The sequence below is a fragment of the Columba livia genome, chromosome 6 (genome assembly GCF_036013475.1).
Source record: "Columba livia isolate bColLiv1 breed racing homer chromosome 6, bColLiv1.pat.W.v2, whole genome shotgun sequence".
Lineage (NCBI taxonomy): Eukaryota > Metazoa > Chordata > Aves > Columbiformes > Columbidae > Columba > Columba livia.
In genome coordinates, this window is record NC_088607.1 from 18,943,989 (window position 1) to 18,961,863 (window position 17,875).

General features: G+C 40.1%; 2 protein-coding genes across 7 annotated transcripts in view; one reads left to right on the forward strand and one right to left on the reverse strand.

The window, feature by feature from the left end:
- The window catches only part of WDFY4 (WDFY family member 4), a 144,795-nt gene that overhangs the window by 115,491 nt on the left and 11,429 nt on the right, over positions 1 to 17,875 (forward strand). For all 5 annotated transcript variants that reach the window (XM_065067383.1, XM_065067379.1, XM_065067380.1 and 2 more), the window contains 8 exons: positions 446 to 563; positions 1,272 to 1,381; positions 6,414 to 6,567; positions 8,182 to 8,273; positions 14,034 to 14,246; positions 14,776 to 14,923; positions 15,766 to 15,923; positions 17,543 to 17,701. In XM_065067383.1, coding sequence (XP_064923455.1) covers positions 446 to 563; positions 1,272 to 1,381; positions 6,414 to 6,567; positions 8,182 to 8,273; positions 14,034 to 14,246; positions 14,776 to 14,923; positions 15,766 to 15,923; positions 17,543 to 17,701 — 1,152 coding nt within the window. The remainder of the gene's footprint in view (positions 1 to 445; positions 564 to 1,271; positions 1,382 to 6,413; positions 6,568 to 8,181; positions 8,274 to 14,033; positions 14,247 to 14,775; positions 14,924 to 15,765; positions 15,924 to 17,542; positions 17,702 to 17,875) is intronic.
- Positions 1 to 17,875, reverse strand: part of VSTM4 (V-set and transmembrane domain containing 4) — an 87,054-nt gene that overhangs the window by 10,514 nt on the left and 58,665 nt on the right. The gene's annotated exons all lie outside the window — the stretch shown is intronic.

Genomic DNA, 17,875 nt, shown 5'->3' on the forward strand with positions numbered 1-17,875 from the left:
TTGAACTGTATTGATTCTTTATAAATTAGCCTATCTTCAAATCAGCATGCTTAGGATCACATTTTGCCTCAGAGAGTTGGATGAACATCTGTTAAATACATACCTAGTTAAGGGCAAGCTGCATCAGCTCAGCAGGGACAGGCTTCTGTGACCCCTGACAAGGAGATTTGGACAGAAAAGCCTTGAGACGAATTTGCAACCTGCCATGTCCTTTATTTGTAAAGTTCCTTGTACACGCTATCCTTTCTGTAGCACATGCTGCCACGCTTTTTACAAGGCCCATCGCAGTTCTGGAGATGGGTGTTTTTGGTACTGAGTCTGTGGACTTCTTGTATAGGTGAAACTTCCAACACAGCCTTGCTTCCATCCAGTGTCACTGAGTTAATCATGATGTCTAAGACTCAGGGATCTAAACATCCACATCTTTTCTGGTTTTGTTTTTCAGACTCTCAACCTTACTAATCCTCATACATTTCGGGACCTGTCAAAGCCCATGGGAGCACAGACTATAGAGAGGAAACGCAAGTTCATCCAGCGCTACAATGAGGTGGAGAAGAGTGAGGGTGAGTGTTTTAGGAGAGTGACAAACAGCAGAGGCTTGAGTCCCCTCAGGCTTTTGGGGATGCTGGTGAATCCCTTAGAAAACGTCACCCAAAAACTTTCCAGAGCTGTAGCTAAGGGAGGCACCATATTAAAGAAACCCTCTTCCTTCTGCATACAAACTAGTTGAGGATTCAAAGATAAGTGACTCCTGCAAGCACTGCCTTATATGCCTTTGTACTGCTGCATTCTGTTGTCTTCCCTTGGGCAGGAAGAGATGCTACATAAAAAAAGCAATGTTCCCTGGAAAAAGACTGCTCTGTTACCTAAGGTGTGAGCATTAGTCTTGTCTGTTAGCTAAGTTGCACGTAGAGGACTGCTGCACACAGTCTAGCTAACAGCTACTGTAAGAGAAGAAAACAGGATGTTGAGGTGGCTGACCTCTGGAAATCACGACCTTTTTTGGTACTAACGGAGAAGGGGATGGTCTGGAAAGTTAAAGGACTTACTCTTCAGAAAATGAAACATAGAAGGCAAAAAAAGAACATACAGAGGTGGCAGTAACTGTGCACATTCAATACAAATATGCAAGGTGTGCTTTTGCTCACATATCCTTGGAGGTATCTGCTTGAAAGACCTGGTCCTTGTTTAGTTGTGCTGTAGTAATAAGATATTGTGGGCTTGAAATGGTGATGTCTTCCACTGAAATCTGATTTGTGTCCAATTTCCAGGAGACCTGTCAGCCCAGTGTCATTACTGTACTCACTATTCATCAGCAATTATAGTGGCATCTTACCTGGTCCGATTGGAGCCATTTACCCAGACCTTCTGTTCCCTGCAGGTAAGCGGCAAGATAGCTTCCCTCCTACACCTTGTCATGAACTGTGTAGCACATTATAGTGACTGTGTAATGAAGGAGGATTAATCCTTTTGATGTTTTCTGTATACTCTGTGTGGACTCTGGGCTTACTGAAGGCTCTGTGCTGTGCCTGTTGCATTCAGTGAAAATATCTCAATAGGAGCAAGGCTGCCTGATGACCTTGTTCTGTTTTCAGAGAGAGAAGGAATATTTCATTTTGGTCGTGTGAGGCTTTTTGTGAGAGCTGTGGCATGTAAACACCTAGAAAATATTTTACTGCCTGTCTGAACATAATTTTCTGATTTTGAGGCAGATGAGACTTTCATGGTAGGTATTCTAAGCCCAAGTGCCCATACAGAAATGTGGCTACAGGCAAACACTTGGAGCCGCCTAGAAGTGGCATGAAGAGCATTCCTGGGCCAGATGAGGACACACAGATTTGGTGGGTGGAGAGTGATAGGGATGATGGGATCAGCTCTCTGAAGGAGAAATGAGATGAGAATACCTCCAGTGTTCTAGAATGAATATTTTTTTTTAGCTTGTTCTGAACTTGGCACTGGTTTATGGTGCCAAAAGCACTTGCCATGGAATTGAATTTCATGGCACCTGAACTTTGTGCTTACCTTTTCCAGCCAGTCAGCGTACAGGGGCCCTAAATTTTCTGATGGACCTCTTCAGCAGGAAGTTGGTGACACATAAGCATAGACACTTGGGCTGTGCCAGACAGTTGTTACCATTATTTCTGTAATACATTTTGTGTTATAGCAGGGTCTACCAGGAGGACAGGTTCTCAAAGTGCATTTTTAAGAAGCATCTTGCTGAAATTTGCCTATCCTTATGGAGCAATGTGAGGAAGACAGCAAGGCCAGAATATTCCAGTCAGATTGTTGTACATGTAGTGATGGCTGGCCATGCCTTCTGCAGCTTTCCAAGTGCTTCGCTGTTGTGTTGGTCTTTTTTCTTTTTTAAATGAACTAATACAAATAAAGTGCTGTGCTAATTAAGTAATAAGCCGTATGATATTGGCTGTTACCAGCAGTAGCTGATGGGTTACTGAACCACCTGAGGCAATGGTTACCATCGCACCCTGTGAGCCATATGTTAGCTGCAGTCATGAATGACTATGGAGCAGTTATTTCTTGTTGTAAACAACAAAGGCTGCTGTTGTCTCACTGGCGCACTTTTCATGCATAACAAGTTCCCAGTCTGAGTAAGTGTTTTGTGGCTGTGTTTGTGTGTGGTTAGCAAGTAACCATTTTTGTGGGTATAGTTATCTTCAAAGGCTGCTGAGATCTGAAACACTCAAAATTTTGTCTGCATGTGTATCCATTTAACTTCTTCCATAATCATTCCTTTGCTTTTATGTTGCTGCACGTTCAGCTGAGCTCATCACTGTCATTTCACCCACATGATTGGTCCTACAGTGGCTTAGGAATTGTGAACTGTGAGATGCAGTCAGGCAAACAGCAGACTTGACAACTTTATGAACAAGTTAAGAACAGGTTGGAAAAGGAGTACTCCCAAACTCAAGACCCTGGAAATATGCTGAGCTGGGAGCTGTGAGAGCTTCTCAGCATCTTAAAAAGTAGAAAAGCTATGCTTATAACTGCAACCTGCCAGTCTGAATGCACATGACAAGGAAATGAAACAACGTGCGCGTGCCCCTTCTGAAAAATTGATCTTGGCATACCATACTGCTTCTCAAGTCAAATAATTGATTTACACCTCACCGCAGAAGAAGGTAGCGAGGAAGCATTGCCTCTAGTAAGGGAACTGTACAGGAATTTACAAAACTTTATTATTTCACATTTTATTTAAGTGTTGGATGGTGTTTCCATTTCACCTTGGTCAAGTACCTCATAGAATTCCTTTCAGAAATTGGTCTCAGCACCACAAAATAGCAGCAAAGGTTTCTGTGTTTAATGTCTTCGTCGGAAAGGCACTCTAAGACCCTATGCCTTTGATAGTTGGTGACACTTGCTTTTGATTCAACTCAGAATTTACCCACTTTTATTCTTATCCCACTGTTGCACTTCAGTTAGCAGGCTGATATTTTCTGGCATTTACCTCTCAAAGGTACTTACAGACAATAAGGTTCCTTCTCTTCATTTTGTCACTGACTCTTGAACAGTCATTTACGCACTATTTACGCAGGTGTTTACTGCTCAACTTCTCTGGGCACGTGGTAAGTCTTTACTCCCTTGTAAGCATCCCTTAGAAACACTTTGAGGCCTTTGGGTTTAAAGCACCACCGAGAATCAACGATATTTAATTTTATAAATATGGGAAATTCTAACCTCTCTAGAGATTACTTTGACTGGTTGCTTTGTGTGTACCTTGCTGAACTGTAGTTTTAAAATGCATGTTTTCCCAGTATTTCTGATGACAATGTAAGACCTCTACTGAAAGGAAAGAAAACAGAGACTTACTATATCTTGCTATAGGAAAACCACAAGAGTTTGACGACTTGCAATCTAAATGCATAAAACAATTCTTGATTCTCTTTTTCCCTTTCAGTGCAGTTTTTGCATTCATAGAGAGAGAAAACTCATTAATTCTGATATAAATATATGCAAATAAATTTATTAATATAGGAAATGGGAAAATCAGTTATTGCTTCCTTTATAAATAATACAGGCTTAAGTTTTAAAGATATTACTTTTCCCTAAAATGAATTAGACAGCCAGGGAAAAAATCACATTTTTTTGTGGTGGTAATATCTTTAACCAGATTTGTCGCGCTAACAGCATTTCCTATGTATATATTATTTTTATTTAATACAGGTAATCTTTTTATTACAAATCATATTGTTTCTCAGGAGATTACCATCAGCTCTCATAAAAGCTGCAAAAAAAGATGAAAAAGCATCAATCACCACCAGACACAGCACGCTGTGTGCAGATTAAATATACAAAGCCCTTTAATATGCTTCAATGAGATACTTGTTAGCTGTTGATTTATTTATAGTCCTTCTTCTACTCTGTTTTAATTTCAATTTGAATTTGACTCCAAGGATCCCTGCCTAATAATGATCAAGAACAAGCTGACCTTGTGCATCAGATTAACTCCAGCCAGGCTTACGCATGTGATCAGACACTTTTTCGCTCAGTCCCTTGTGCGGTTGTGGGAAGGCTTCACAATTGTGAGTGGTATAAAGAAGAAGGACATAAAATACAAGGAAGCAGAACTGTGCTGTCATTTAGAGATGAGGCTGGGCCAAAAACCTGGTCAAAATTCACCTCAGGGGAAACAGCAATAAGGTCTTTCCAACTGGTGGGAGTCTATCTCAAAAGACAAACAAGGAGATTCGTCTTCAAAACTTAGGGTTTATTAACTATTAACTTTATTAACTTCTGTGTTTTGATCGCTTACCCATAAGGGTAGTTTCTCCCTAACAAAAGATATGACAAAAGTTATTTCTTGACTTGCAGTTCTCAAACTTAGCAGAGTATGTAGATCTGAAGGGGTTGTATCGTAAGTGTGCAGGTACTTGGTGGGGGATTGAAAGGACAGTGGTTGACATCATCAGAAACCAATATGGCAACTGCTGCTCAGGGTTCCTTACTGCATGAGGATGCTTAGATGTTATTTTCCTATTTAATAGATTGCCAGTCAAAGCTTCAGCTGACCGTTATTGTGCAGAAGGACAGCATCCTCCTAATCTGGCAGTCTATGGGTAGAGAGAAAAATAACCAAAACCTATCAAGAAACAGAACCTGACTGCATCTCCTGTTCATTAACAGATTGACTCTTGCACCACCTCTGGGTTTTAGTGTCTTTGTTCTGCAGTCCTGTCGGCTTGTTCTTTTTGCCTAGTGAAGCAGTTTTAAGGATTGAATGGTTGAGGATGAGCAATCATTCGTACATTTTCACTGCAGTACAGAACTGTTTAAAGATACTTGTTCTATCTGACAATCTCTCTTGAATCCTGACAGTGGGATGGTGTGTCATGTCCCAGGACATATAATCAAATTGATTAACCCCAAAGAGAAATACCTATATTACCCTGGAAGCATGCTGTAGCAGGGCAGCTATACTGCTGCCAGTACTTGAACTAGGTATTGAGAGGCAATTTGGTTCTGTCACTTTATACAGTTAAATAGTTGGCTTTCTTCTGAAACAGCTTGTTTGTTCTGAGAAACTCATTCAGATGATCTCCAATACCTGATTTCTATTTGTTTATTTCCATTCTTGTAGAAATTTTATGTTAAAAAAAAATCCTTTCATGCTCAAGGTAGGGACTCCTATGTAAAGGTGAACCTGTATTTTCACAAATGCATTCAGTATCTGAAATCCCATTAGAAAATCCTGTAGGAAATAAGGTTCCAATATAAGCCATATACCATTCATTCAGTGAGTGATTTTTTTTTTTTTTTTTTCTTTCTTTCTTCATGAGGCCATAGCTCAGAATGATGTCCTAGGCTACTAAAGCTGCTTTTGTCTAGTGTTTGACTCTCATCAAGGTAAACATGTTAGAATGCTCTCAGGATGTGAGGTAGTTTGTTTCTCCTCCCTTACATACCAATTCAGCTTGGGACCCAGACATTCTTCCTTTATTCCCCTCTTTCCTTTTTATACTCTTTATTCTCAGCAGAGTTGTACATAAAAATATTCAGAACTATTTGGGTCACAACTGAAATTAAAACACTGAAGTTGTGTCCACTGCTTGCAAATCACTTTGGGATAAAAGGAATGAATTGCCTTCAGAAACATGAATAATGGGTATGCTGATGTTCTCGGGCTGCCCATGATAATTTCTGCTTGCCCCTGTGTTACTGCAAGCTATGCTGAGGCTCCAAGCCTTATGGTATTCTCAGTCTACATATCTACAAATTGGAACTAAGACAGCCCCTAATATTAGATCATGGTAAGCAGAGCTGGAACAGATCTTGCGATATCACCTAATCAAACATGTGATAAGATGATTACTGAAGAATTGGCTAATATTCTGCATCTGCTTTTTATTTGACAGAATACTCACACTGCATTCTTGGTGTCTGTCTCCATTTCACAGGGTGGGAGCTTCGATGTTGCAGACAGAATGTTTCACAGCGTCAGGAGCACATGGGAATCGGCCTCAAGGGACAACATGAGTGATGTCAGGGAACTCATACCTGAATTCTTCTACTTGCCAGAGTTCCTAACCAATGCAAATCACTTTGAACTTGGTAAGTTCTAGAAGCAACTTCAGTGCTCCCCTTCCACTGCCCAGCATCGTGTCAAGGCAAAAGATCCAAATCACATGTTGAGAATTGTTCCTTTGACTGTGCAGACTAATGAGGCTCTCTAGCAAAGAGAGATAATTTTTTTATTTAATAAGACTACAAGAATACAAGTTTCTAATATCTGAATGATATCAGAACCAAGTTTCCAGATCTGAAGGGGTTGTAGTTCCTGTTAGTTGCTGTGCAAAGCAATTGCACATTTTGTCAGACAAAAGCAAATTTTGATATAGGCAGTCTAGTTGGTTGTTTTTGAAAATTCAGTCTGTATCATCACATCTGTGTGGCTATGAACAATATATTAATTTGACTTTTTGGAGATAGATCAATTGTTAAGTGGTATTGGTGAAAACTGGGGTTTTTAAATCTCATGTCTCTGGTGATTGAAGTTGCCAAATGTCTCATCACTATCATTTTGAAAGGTTCTGCACAAGTCATGAACATGATACATCATCCCTGGCCTCAAGCAACATCACAATCTCTTCTGAATGTACACTGTCTCTAGCCCTTCCTGCGTTAGTGATGGATGGTCAGAGAGAATCCAAAAAAAATAGTATTCAGACATAAGTATGGAAGTCCCTATTCATTTCACTTTACAGGAAATTCGCATATTTTGCAATGAAAAGCTGCTTTTTGTAGCTGACACTTTTTTTTTTTTTTTTTTTTTTAACAATTAAAGCAGAGGAGAAATACCTGAAGAATCATTCTAAATTGGTGATGGCAAACACAACTTAAACCAAGTTGTTATGGTCTAGCTATAACTGTATTATATTTAAGATCTCAGTGAACTGAGGCATGCTAAGGAAATAGCAGAATGGGAAAAAGATGTAAGAAGATTGTTAAAAGATAAAAAATTGGAGCGGTTTCATCCTGAGAGGAGGCCATGAAACAGAGCCTGGCTGAAATCAAGTTGAAGAGACTGACCTGAGTGGAATCAAGTGGAATAACCTAAAAAAGACACCAGAATCTTGCCAATAGAGAGCATATATACAGGAAAACAACAGAGGCAAAGCCAAGAACCTGAATCTGTTCACGGTTTCACTGTAGGGAAACCTGCAGTCCCAGACCTGAGCCTCAATTTAGATTTGAATTCATCCAGTTCCACACCACCATGCTCTGATTTAAGAACATATGGTCACCTTCTGAAAGGAATCAGATTGCAAATGACTTGAGAACTAAATACCTCTCAGTGGCTGCTGTAGTAGCAACACTTGGCAGTTAGGCCCACAGGATGATGTATAAAAATAAAGTTGTGCCAACAGGTTTGTCTTGTCTGAGTTTGCAGTCTGTGTTAAAATGGTTTGTGCTGAGGTCATGCCCATTTTTACTGTATTAGTGGTAGTTACACTAGAACATCTTCTTAGTGCTTTAATACTAGATCAGAAATCACAGGAGGAATTGGTTCTGCAGTGCTCTATGGCACTATATTAGATGTACAACCTGAAAATGAACATGTGAAAACCACCTCAATTTCCTTTGTCTTCAGCATTTTAGAAAAGCTGTTCCTATTTGCAGTGTGCATGATTCGTGTTTTTAATTCTCCCTTTGCAATTCCTGTAGGCTGCATGCAGGATGGAACAGTTCTCGGAGATGTGCAGCTTCCTCCCTGGGCAGATGGGGATCCTCATAAATTTATTCTCCTGCACAGACAGGTCAGTAAAATCAAGATATGTGAGAGAATGCTGAACTGGGTCCCACTGCAAATGAGCATGATGGCATTCGCAGAGTTTGTGTGGGCTCTGAACTTTGCATTCTACTTGTCTCCCTCATGATTCACCCTGAATCAAGGCCAACTTTCCAGACCAGGTGAGGTTTGTATTGAGGTCTGTGGTATGGAACTATTTCAGCCCATAAGTGTATAGGAACATAACATAATGCATGTACATGACATTTATATACATACAGTTCCACGTTGTTGCTGACCAACTGTGTGTTTATTTAAATTATCTATCTCTATCTTTGAGTCATGCCAGGACTACAAGGGTTTTTGGGTTTTTTTTTGAGAGGGAAAACCTAATGTGATTTCTTGCTTTTAATGGAGTCAGCCTTGACAATCTGAAAGCAAATAGCTTTAAGGTCCTGAGACTTACTGCAATTAGTGCTATCTATTGATAGTTAGGAAGTCTTATTTCTGTATGGTGTCAGCTGCTGTGTAGTAGTGAGTGCAAAGGCAATTCTATATGAAGGTTGTTAGACTGAATGCAGACTTTACACCGGAGTATCTTGGTGCAGGTCTCTCTCATAGAGCTAAAAAGGGCTGTACAGTTGTGCCCCTGCATTATCTCCTCAGATTTCCTCTGGCAAAAGGAGGCAGTCTGTATGTGTGAGTGTGTGCAGGTAGTTGCTGTGTACGAGAAGTGTGATGATAGTATGTGTTAGCATTGGTGGGACTAAACAAATACCCTGTGCTTTTCAAGACATTGTGTCATCCTGGTTCGTCATGTGTACCTTCAGTCTCTGCTTCAGTGGGTTCTTCTCACCTCTCCTATGCTATGCAGGTCCTGCCCTTAGTGGTTCAGGTTTCAATCTTTATAATCTCTTTGTAGGTGATTGCATCCAAACCTGTGGCTACAACCATATTTTCTGTTTTGCTATCTCCAAATAAACCTTTCCACAGTTGCTGTCTCTAAATGCTGGTTCCTAAATCTGATCTCTGACCTCTTTACTGACTGCCTTAACTTTTTGCTCCTGTTTTGAACAAAACCAGCATCATATTCTTGTCTTGTAAGTATTCTTTTCTTCACTGTTCACTTAACCATTGACAGTAACCACAATGCTCCAATTTATTTACCATTACTTTCATGTCCCTTGCCTTGCATTTCTGTGATGCATTCAGAGTCCTTGCGTTTTGTGATTGTCCATACTGCTAAATCATTTCCATGCTTTTCTTGGGCATTCTCTTGAATCCTCATCTCATTCTTACTGACATCCTGATACCTTGTTTCAAGTCAGTACAGAGACAACTGGAAGTGGACCATCTTAATTGTTTTGCATTGCATACAAATCCGCTTCCCTATACCCTTATATTTTGAATTTCTGTATGGTTCCACTCCTCATATCTAAAGTGGGTGTCTACACATCTGTTTGATTTATTTGTTCTGGCTTTCTCTTGCCAGAAAAGCAACCTGCAGCCACCTGGGTGCTGTCAGTAATCTCAATTTAGTCCCATGCATGGCAATGCCATTTTTTTCCACATTTAAAAATAAATTCCTTTATCAGCTGGTCTATGGGCTGTGACTCCATTGTGAAGACAATTTTCTTCTATTAACCAGTTTCGAGAGAACACGCTTCTAGTAGTGTGCATCATCTACATGTCTTGGGAAGAATTCATTGTTGTTAAAACACTATGTTCCAAAGATAAGTCAATGCTTTATAGCACCTGCATCCCATGCTGTCTCTATAGGTTTCTGATCCTGGAAATACTTCGGCTTGTGAATAACTCTGAGAGTGAGCCTGTTCAGCTCTGGATTCATTCACATGTTCACATGTGCTCAGATTACTCCTAGGAGTGAACATCAATATGCTCTGAGCCTGTGTAGTTTTTTTTTTTTGCTGTAGTCTTGCCTTTGTTTCTTTTTTTTTTTTTTAGGACTGTTGAGCATATAGTGAGATATTTCATTTAGGGGTTTAATTGATTAGGATACTTCCTTTAGTCTCTGTGAATCCATGACCTGAACACTTCACTTTAAATCTGTGTTAGAACAATAATGCTAAAAAGATATTTAAAATAAGTTAAATATCTATCTTACTACTTTATGTATTTTGAAATTGATAACTTTTGTATATGCTTACTAAAATTGTTGTTTTCAATCATTTTTAAAACGTAGTTGAAAGTAGTAATCTACCACTTTTTGCCCCAGAATCCTGCCTCAGTACATAAAATCTTATGAATTAATGATATTCCAAGTTATGTGTTGTAGAGAATAGCTGCTTACTGTTATTAGTAGGTCTCAAGCATCAACATGCCTAGTACCTTGACTCAGTGGTGTGCTGCCACAAAGTTTAGTAACTAAGCCAGTACATTGAATTTACAGCACATTCAGTGACTAATGAGTCCTTTTACAGAAGGTACATCAATCTTCTTGTTCTTTGTTTTACCTTGTGCTTCTGTAGCAGTTACCTGTGTAACTTAGATCACAGCCCATTATTACTGGGCTGACAAGCACATAGTGAGTAGACCCGTCTGGGAAAAAAAATGGGTGAAAGAGGTTTTCACCAGAAAACTAGTCAGGTTAAAACAGGAGTGTGACAGTAGTAACAAGAAAATACCTCAATGAAACATTTCAGCTTTCTGTCTTTCTTACTAAAACATTTCGAAATTATCTTTTCATTGCAAATACGTATTAAATTACAAGCCGAACTGAAAATATTTGATGATGTAGTCGTTATAACTGATATTGTATGGTATAGCTTTGCTACTAGTAAAATAAAAGGTTGTAATTTTTTTCAAATTTGGAATTGGGCAGGAATAATTGTAATACATGAAAAATTTTGAGTGCTGGGCTTTTTGTTCTGATTTGGAAACAAAACACTATTTGGTGTCTGAATTTCCGCTGGAACCTGACCTCCATTTTTCAGTCAGACTCTGTCCCATGCCTGTTTGCAGCCTATTGGCTGGAGAGGATAAGGAGAGAATGTTTTTGCCAAACAACTGAGATGCAGAGAGATTAAGAGCCATGTTCAGGTTACTGAAGTTCCTGTACATACACAATAACTGGCATTACTGAGTCAGACATTTCTGCAGGTACCTGGAGAGAGATTGGAGGCTCAGAGCTCTAGTCACACTGAAAGGTGGTGGAAGGGAAGAGAGAACGGAGTATTATGTCAGTATTTGTAACCACATGATGATACATCTACTATAAGAAAGGAGATCCTTGTGTAAGTGTTGTGTGCACTGCAGGCTTGCTGTTCAAAATACAGTCCTTGCTAAAATGAAGATTTGAGCTCAGTCCCTTCACTTGCAGGCAAGCAGCTCAGTAGGTTTTGAGTACTGAGCTCAAACATGCAATATTCTCTCAGATTGTGTGAAATGGATTTGTTTTGGATGAAACAAAACCAAAAGCTGCACTCCAGTTGTGCACTCCAGATGCTTGGTGGCATTCAGCCTGTGGGAGCAGACTAGATCTACTTTGAAGTAAAGTCCCCACAGTGCACGTAATGTGGATACTGGGCCCTCTCTACCATCTGCTCTGTTCTACTGATCTGCTTCCACAGAGTTGAACTATTAGATAACATTGGCACAGCTTATAAAGTCACAAAACTTGAACACATTAATTCAAATCTCAAATAGGACTGGTTTAACAAATGAGAGATCATGTTTATAAATTTGTGTCCTTAATGATTTGCCAGACCTAATCAGACTCCATGTGCAGTCAGTCCGATATTTGCTCTCCACTGTAGCTAGTAATAGATGTTACACAGGAAAGTGCAAGAAATCTTTCTGTGCAAGGAAAGTTTATTAGCCTGCCTAGGAAAGTTCATCTATTCCTGAAGTGAGGAGTTACTGATCTTGAATTCTGAAACATCAGGGTTTCTGTCTGCTCTGAATTAATCCATAAGACTGGATATACTTTTTACTGGTATCGTGGTCATATTTAGGAGGCATCACAGTGAGTTTTGTGCATTAAACAGATCCTGTCAACACTGTTTGAGGTTGGGCTATTGCTTTAAAGAATGTAAGAGCAAAGAATTGTTCTTTAGATAAAGCTGTGAGTATTTAATAAGTTAGGAAACTAGTCTGCTAAATAAATTTATTTACTTCCTCCTTAGACCACAAGTTCTCCTTCCCTGGCTGGGCTTGCCATAGTGCTTAGTGAAATACCGAGAGGCTGCACAGTTGCAGCTCTGTTGGTTGCTTTGTTTTGCTCTGGCAATGATGCCAGGCAAAAATTTACAGTTTGTAATTCATGGACTAACTGCTTTTATTAATGAGGATGAGTTCTGAGTCTGTTTGTAAGTGTCTTCCTGTTGTTTGCAGGGGACAGATTGTCTGCTGTGCTTGTTCTCTGTGATTGTTACAGTTGTGGGCAGGGTCATTTAAACCAGCTGCACTGGGCTGACTGTCTGCTCTGTGAAATGAGCCATTGTTCTGGATCCCATTAGTGTGTTTATTTCTGCTGTGCTTTGAGCAGGATGGTCTGCTTGGGAAACCTTTAACTGAGCATCAGGGAGTATTGCACAGTCAAATGATTTGGAGATAGGAAAGTATTTTTAATAATGCTTCTTGAATCATTGGGAAAGGCCTTTTGGGAATGTACAAAAATTTGGTGAGGCAGGTGATGACAGGGGCAGTAATGTTTAGTGAAGCTGCATGGGTGAGGCTGGATAACTTGGAGGTGGGCACAGGTTCAATTCACACTTGTGTCCACTGCTTATGAACTTACTATCTGAGTTTTCCAAGCACAAGTTTTCCGCTATGATTACATTGAGCTTTCTAGGGAGCCCATGTTGCCATGGATGTACTGCCTTGTAGCATCAATCCCAGTCTTTTTAAGTAGTGACTGTTTCTTCTGTTTCCGTTACTCCACACACCTGTCACTGTGGGTGATAAATCTAATCAAAGGTAGTGATTTCTTATTTTGGGGAAAAAAATTCAGACCCTGAGTTTTTCCAGGGTAAGGAAGTCTGGTGCTGCAACTCTGCTTAAGCCCTGCAAGCCAAGCAAAATGTATTTCAAACAAACCCAAGCAGTCTTGAAGCTTCTATCATACAGCTGCCCTGCTGCACCCAAACTCTGGTATTGCAAAACCTCTTCCCTGTCTTGGCTTGCAGCACCCCTTGCCATTTCAGTACAACCTCTGCATTGTCTTTGCTGGTTCATGGCATGCAACTTCTCCTGCTGCGTCCTTCAGAACCTCTGCTAGTCATATCCCTTTCCAATCTGTTTATATGTATCTTCTCAAATAAAGTCTCTGCTACTCAGTGTGATTCATAACTAAGGCATATTTCTGTAAATGGACATGTACCTTAATTCACCTGCGGTTCATGAAGTGGTAGTACCAAATGCTAACAAATGTTTTGCTCATTTAACCCATCTTGTGCCAGTAACAGTATTGATGCAGACATGATAGCAGAGGCTTTAGATTGTGGTGGAAGCTGAAGGGTGTGCCAAGATTTGTGGAGTTCTTGTACTTTGCTTACTGGAACCTGACTGTGTTGTCTCTGAGGATATTGTTCCTATTGTCTGCTAAATCAAGCATTGCTGCACTGTGTCCTTCCTTTTCTGTGCATATCCACCCTTTATCTCTTTAGTCACATTTTGTGAGGATGTGCTGAGAATGTTTGTACTGGAGGAGCTAAAAGTGTGGAAATTGACTTGCAGAGAATTTAAGTCTCCAGCAGGGATTAGAAAGTGGTAATGTATTTCTAATGAATGCACTCTACTGAATTAATTGATTTTCTTTTGGTTTCAGGCATTGGAAAGTGACTATGTCAGTGCACACCTTCATCGCTGGATAGATCTGATTTTTGGCCACAAACAACATGGCTCAGCTGCCGTGGAGGCAGTTAACACCTATCACCCATACTTCTATGGAGACAAGATGGACCTCAACAAAATTAAAGATCCTCTGATCAAGAGCACCATCCTGGGTTTTATCAGCAACTTTGGACAGATACCAAAGCAGGTACCACTTTATTATGAGAGTAGAGAGCATCATTTATTTTTATAATCTAGTATTTCAACTGGAAAGTGAGAATAGAAGCTTAAATCAGAGACATTTTCTGATTTAAATTTGCCAAAAGATGGGCTATAGACTTTTCCATATTGTGTACTACATCAGCATGCACCCGCATACAGGTATGTGATTCCACTTTCTAATCATGCTGTTCCTGTTGTATTCCATACAGCTGTGGCATCAAATCTCAGTTTAGTCACATGAGTAACCACTAGTCTGGGAATGGGTATAGTCAAATAAAAACAGCTCAAAGTCTGCCCTATGCTTTTCTCTCTTCTCCTGAACTGCTGGGATTAGCTTCCTGTCTCTGTGAGGAAGGGATGTAGTCTGACAAAAATGTAATAAGAGTAAGATTTTATTTCAGTTAAGAGGTTCATGTATGACTGTCCTGGAGTCTACGATTAAGGTTTTAAACAGATATCTCTACTGCATGATATGGCAAATAGATTTATTTTTCAGTGATTTTCCTTTGTTCTAGCTCTTCACTAAACCGCATCCATCCAGGAATGCCCAAGGAAAAAGTTCATCAGGAAGAGAGACTGTGCTGTCCCTTCACTCAAGTGGAATTCTTCCTCCTTTTGTGAGCAGCCTGCAAAATCTGAAGCTCTCACCAGTTACAATAAAAGGTGCTACATGGGCTATGCTCCATTTTCTGAGCTAATAAGTGCAGAATTATTGAATGGTGTGAATCTGGGTTTTCAAGAGCACCAAAATAGTTACACAGCTTTGTATGAGTTGGTACAATCAAGATCCCTTCTGCCATTTTTTTGTGTACGTGTGTATTGTGAGTGGTCATTGAAAACAAATATTCAGAAGAAATCTTGAAACTTCTGTTGTAGAGTTCAGAATTTTTTTTTTCTATAAGACACATAAATCTTTTCTCTCTTCTACATTCTGAATGTTGAAATATAGAGCTTACTGTTCTCATTTTCTCTTTTAATATTCAACAGCAAAGTAAATACTGTATGTCTTTTTCCATTTCTTGACCTTCAGATATTTTCTTTTTCTTAGTCTGTTCCTTTTCTTACCATGAAGAAGCCTGGAAAAACTTCAGTTTGTCTACTTTTTCATCCCACAGCAGTGTTCTTTACAACATACGTCTTTGTGGGGACAGTGGGCTCCCGTAGCTGGGTTACAGAGGCTGTTGGTGATGTAACTGGCATCCTCTGCAGTGCATGGCATAGGGCAGTCTGCCCCTGAAAAGGAGTTCAATGACACTGCTGTTAAACCCCCTCCCTTGGAGCCTGTCTCCCCCTCTGCACAGACCTTTTTGGTCCATTGCAGAGGAGTGTTTCCAGTATTCCATCTGGAATCGCAGTTGTAGCATGGATTTCTGTCTGTGGGCCTGGCCACAGCACTGGGTCCAACTGTGGGACTTGCCAGCCTCACCACACAAGCTGTACAAGGAGGAAAATTCATATAAGTGCTCTGAAAACAACAGAATTAAATATGTTCTTTGTCTTGCCAGACAATCCCAAGGGAGCTATTGGGCACATTGTTTATACTGAGAAAGGTATCCTGGCTGTTGAAAAAAATAAAGTTTTGATTCCTCCTCTTTGGAGCAAAACATTCTGCTGGGGATTTGAGGACCTCACCTGCTGCTTTCGCAACTATGGGTCTGAGAAGGTAAATAAGAAAAAGTCTAAGCATTCCAGAAATTAATTATATGTGTGTTCTTTGGCTTTACACGGCTTTCTCACAGTCAAGCTTCTTGAGGAATCTCAAGTTGGATGTCCCAACAGAGTACAAAGTCACTCTATCCTGTTGAAAAATGTGGCATTTCCCCTCTAAATTATCTCAGGTTTTCCTTCCAGTGACTGGGTTGTCTGTCAAAATGAAGGAGAAACCCCATTTCATAGGATATAAGGACAATACAAGGTCTCCTGGACACTAATTAGAAATTTCATTGTGCAGAACTTTCTGCTGGAATTAAGATAAGACCATCTGTCAATTCCCCTCTGGCTCCCAAGCTTAGCCCACTGCACTCATTCAAAATAATAATGTCTTTTGTTCTAGAAAGTTAATATTCTTACTTCTTTACTGTTAAAAATCAATGGTCTATGTCATCACATTGCTTGTTAGGGCACTTGACAGGCTCAGTTTCTTCCTCTACTATGACCACACTGATTTTTGGATGTGTTTGGGACAATTTCATGACATGAAAAGTCATCTGATTTAGCTTGGGTATCAGAATAGCAGAATATGTAATTCAGCAAGATACTGACTTGAGTATTTGTGCAAGACACATCACTGTGTTTTTATAGACATACCCACAGTCAATGGAAGTGAAAAAGCCATGAGATGTGTTTTAGTGTTTTACATTCTGTTTCCTGCATGAAATTTTCGAGAGTTTTCTCCATTAACTTCAATTAAAAACAGTGCTTAGCAGTTCATAGTATTGCTGTAGGTAAAAAATAATTTGTTTCGTCTCTTCAAAAGCCAGGGTGTCACTGAGCCTAGTGACACTGAGTACAGTGAGCGTGATTACACAGTCGCTATTAGAAGTAGTTGGGAGTCCAGCTTGAGTTCTCACTGGGTAAACAGAGGACTTGAGCTTAAAAGAAATTTTTGTCCTCATTGTAAGCAGGTAAAGGTTTGTTCTGTCTGTGGTATGGTTTTTGCAGCTGTGCTATCCAGCTCCACCAGAATCATTAGCACTATAGCATTGTCCATGTTGTGTGGAAGAGAGCAGAAGGATGTTTGTGCTGTGATTGTAGCAATGTGCAATTGTCCTGACCTTGATTTAGTCTGATCTGGCTACTGCTAACAGAGCTGTTGGCACAGAATGGAATTTAGTGCTGTGGCTTTTGGCTTCTCAGTCCAGGTAGGAGGAGGATTGCAGAAGCTGGCACTAAATCTGTTAGCAGGGACCATCACAGCCTGAGCTTTCTTGTTAATCTGTATTGGATGTTCGCATCCTGTCGCTATATGGTGGCAGAATGAGCTTGCCTGAAGTTATGCAAAAGTCTGCGAAAGAAGAGGAATTGGGAGTCATCTCTCCTAAGACATAAGACACTGACCTTCATCCAGCTTTCCTGTTTGGCCCCTAGAGGATGGCACAGCTGCATCCAGCCACAGCCTGTGGGTGTATAGCAGCTGTGCTGTAAGCATAGACTGCTTAAGATGAGTTTTTCTTTCCTGAATTTGTAGAAATGGAGCTCTGAAAATTGAAACTGCCATTTGGTATTAAGAAATGCATGGAATCACCAGATAAGCATTTGACTTAAAGCTGCTTTCTTGTACAGAACGTGACTACATTTGAGTGCATGGCAGACTGGGGAAAGTGCCTCTGCGCTGTGTGTCCTTCAGCAACTACCATAATCACATCTGGAACAAGCTCGGTTGTGTGTGTCTGGGAAGTTTCCTTGGTCAAGGACAAAGTGAGACATCTAAACCTGAGACAGGTCAGTACTGTGGCTCTTTTGCTATAGTAACTTGATGAAAACCGAAAGACTAGTTTCTTTCTCTCATATGAGTGGCAGAAGAAACACCCTTGGTTGAATTAAGAAAGAAGAAAAAACAAAACAATAATCAGCAGTATCATGTTATCATGTGACAGCCTGTTACCAGGTCTGGAG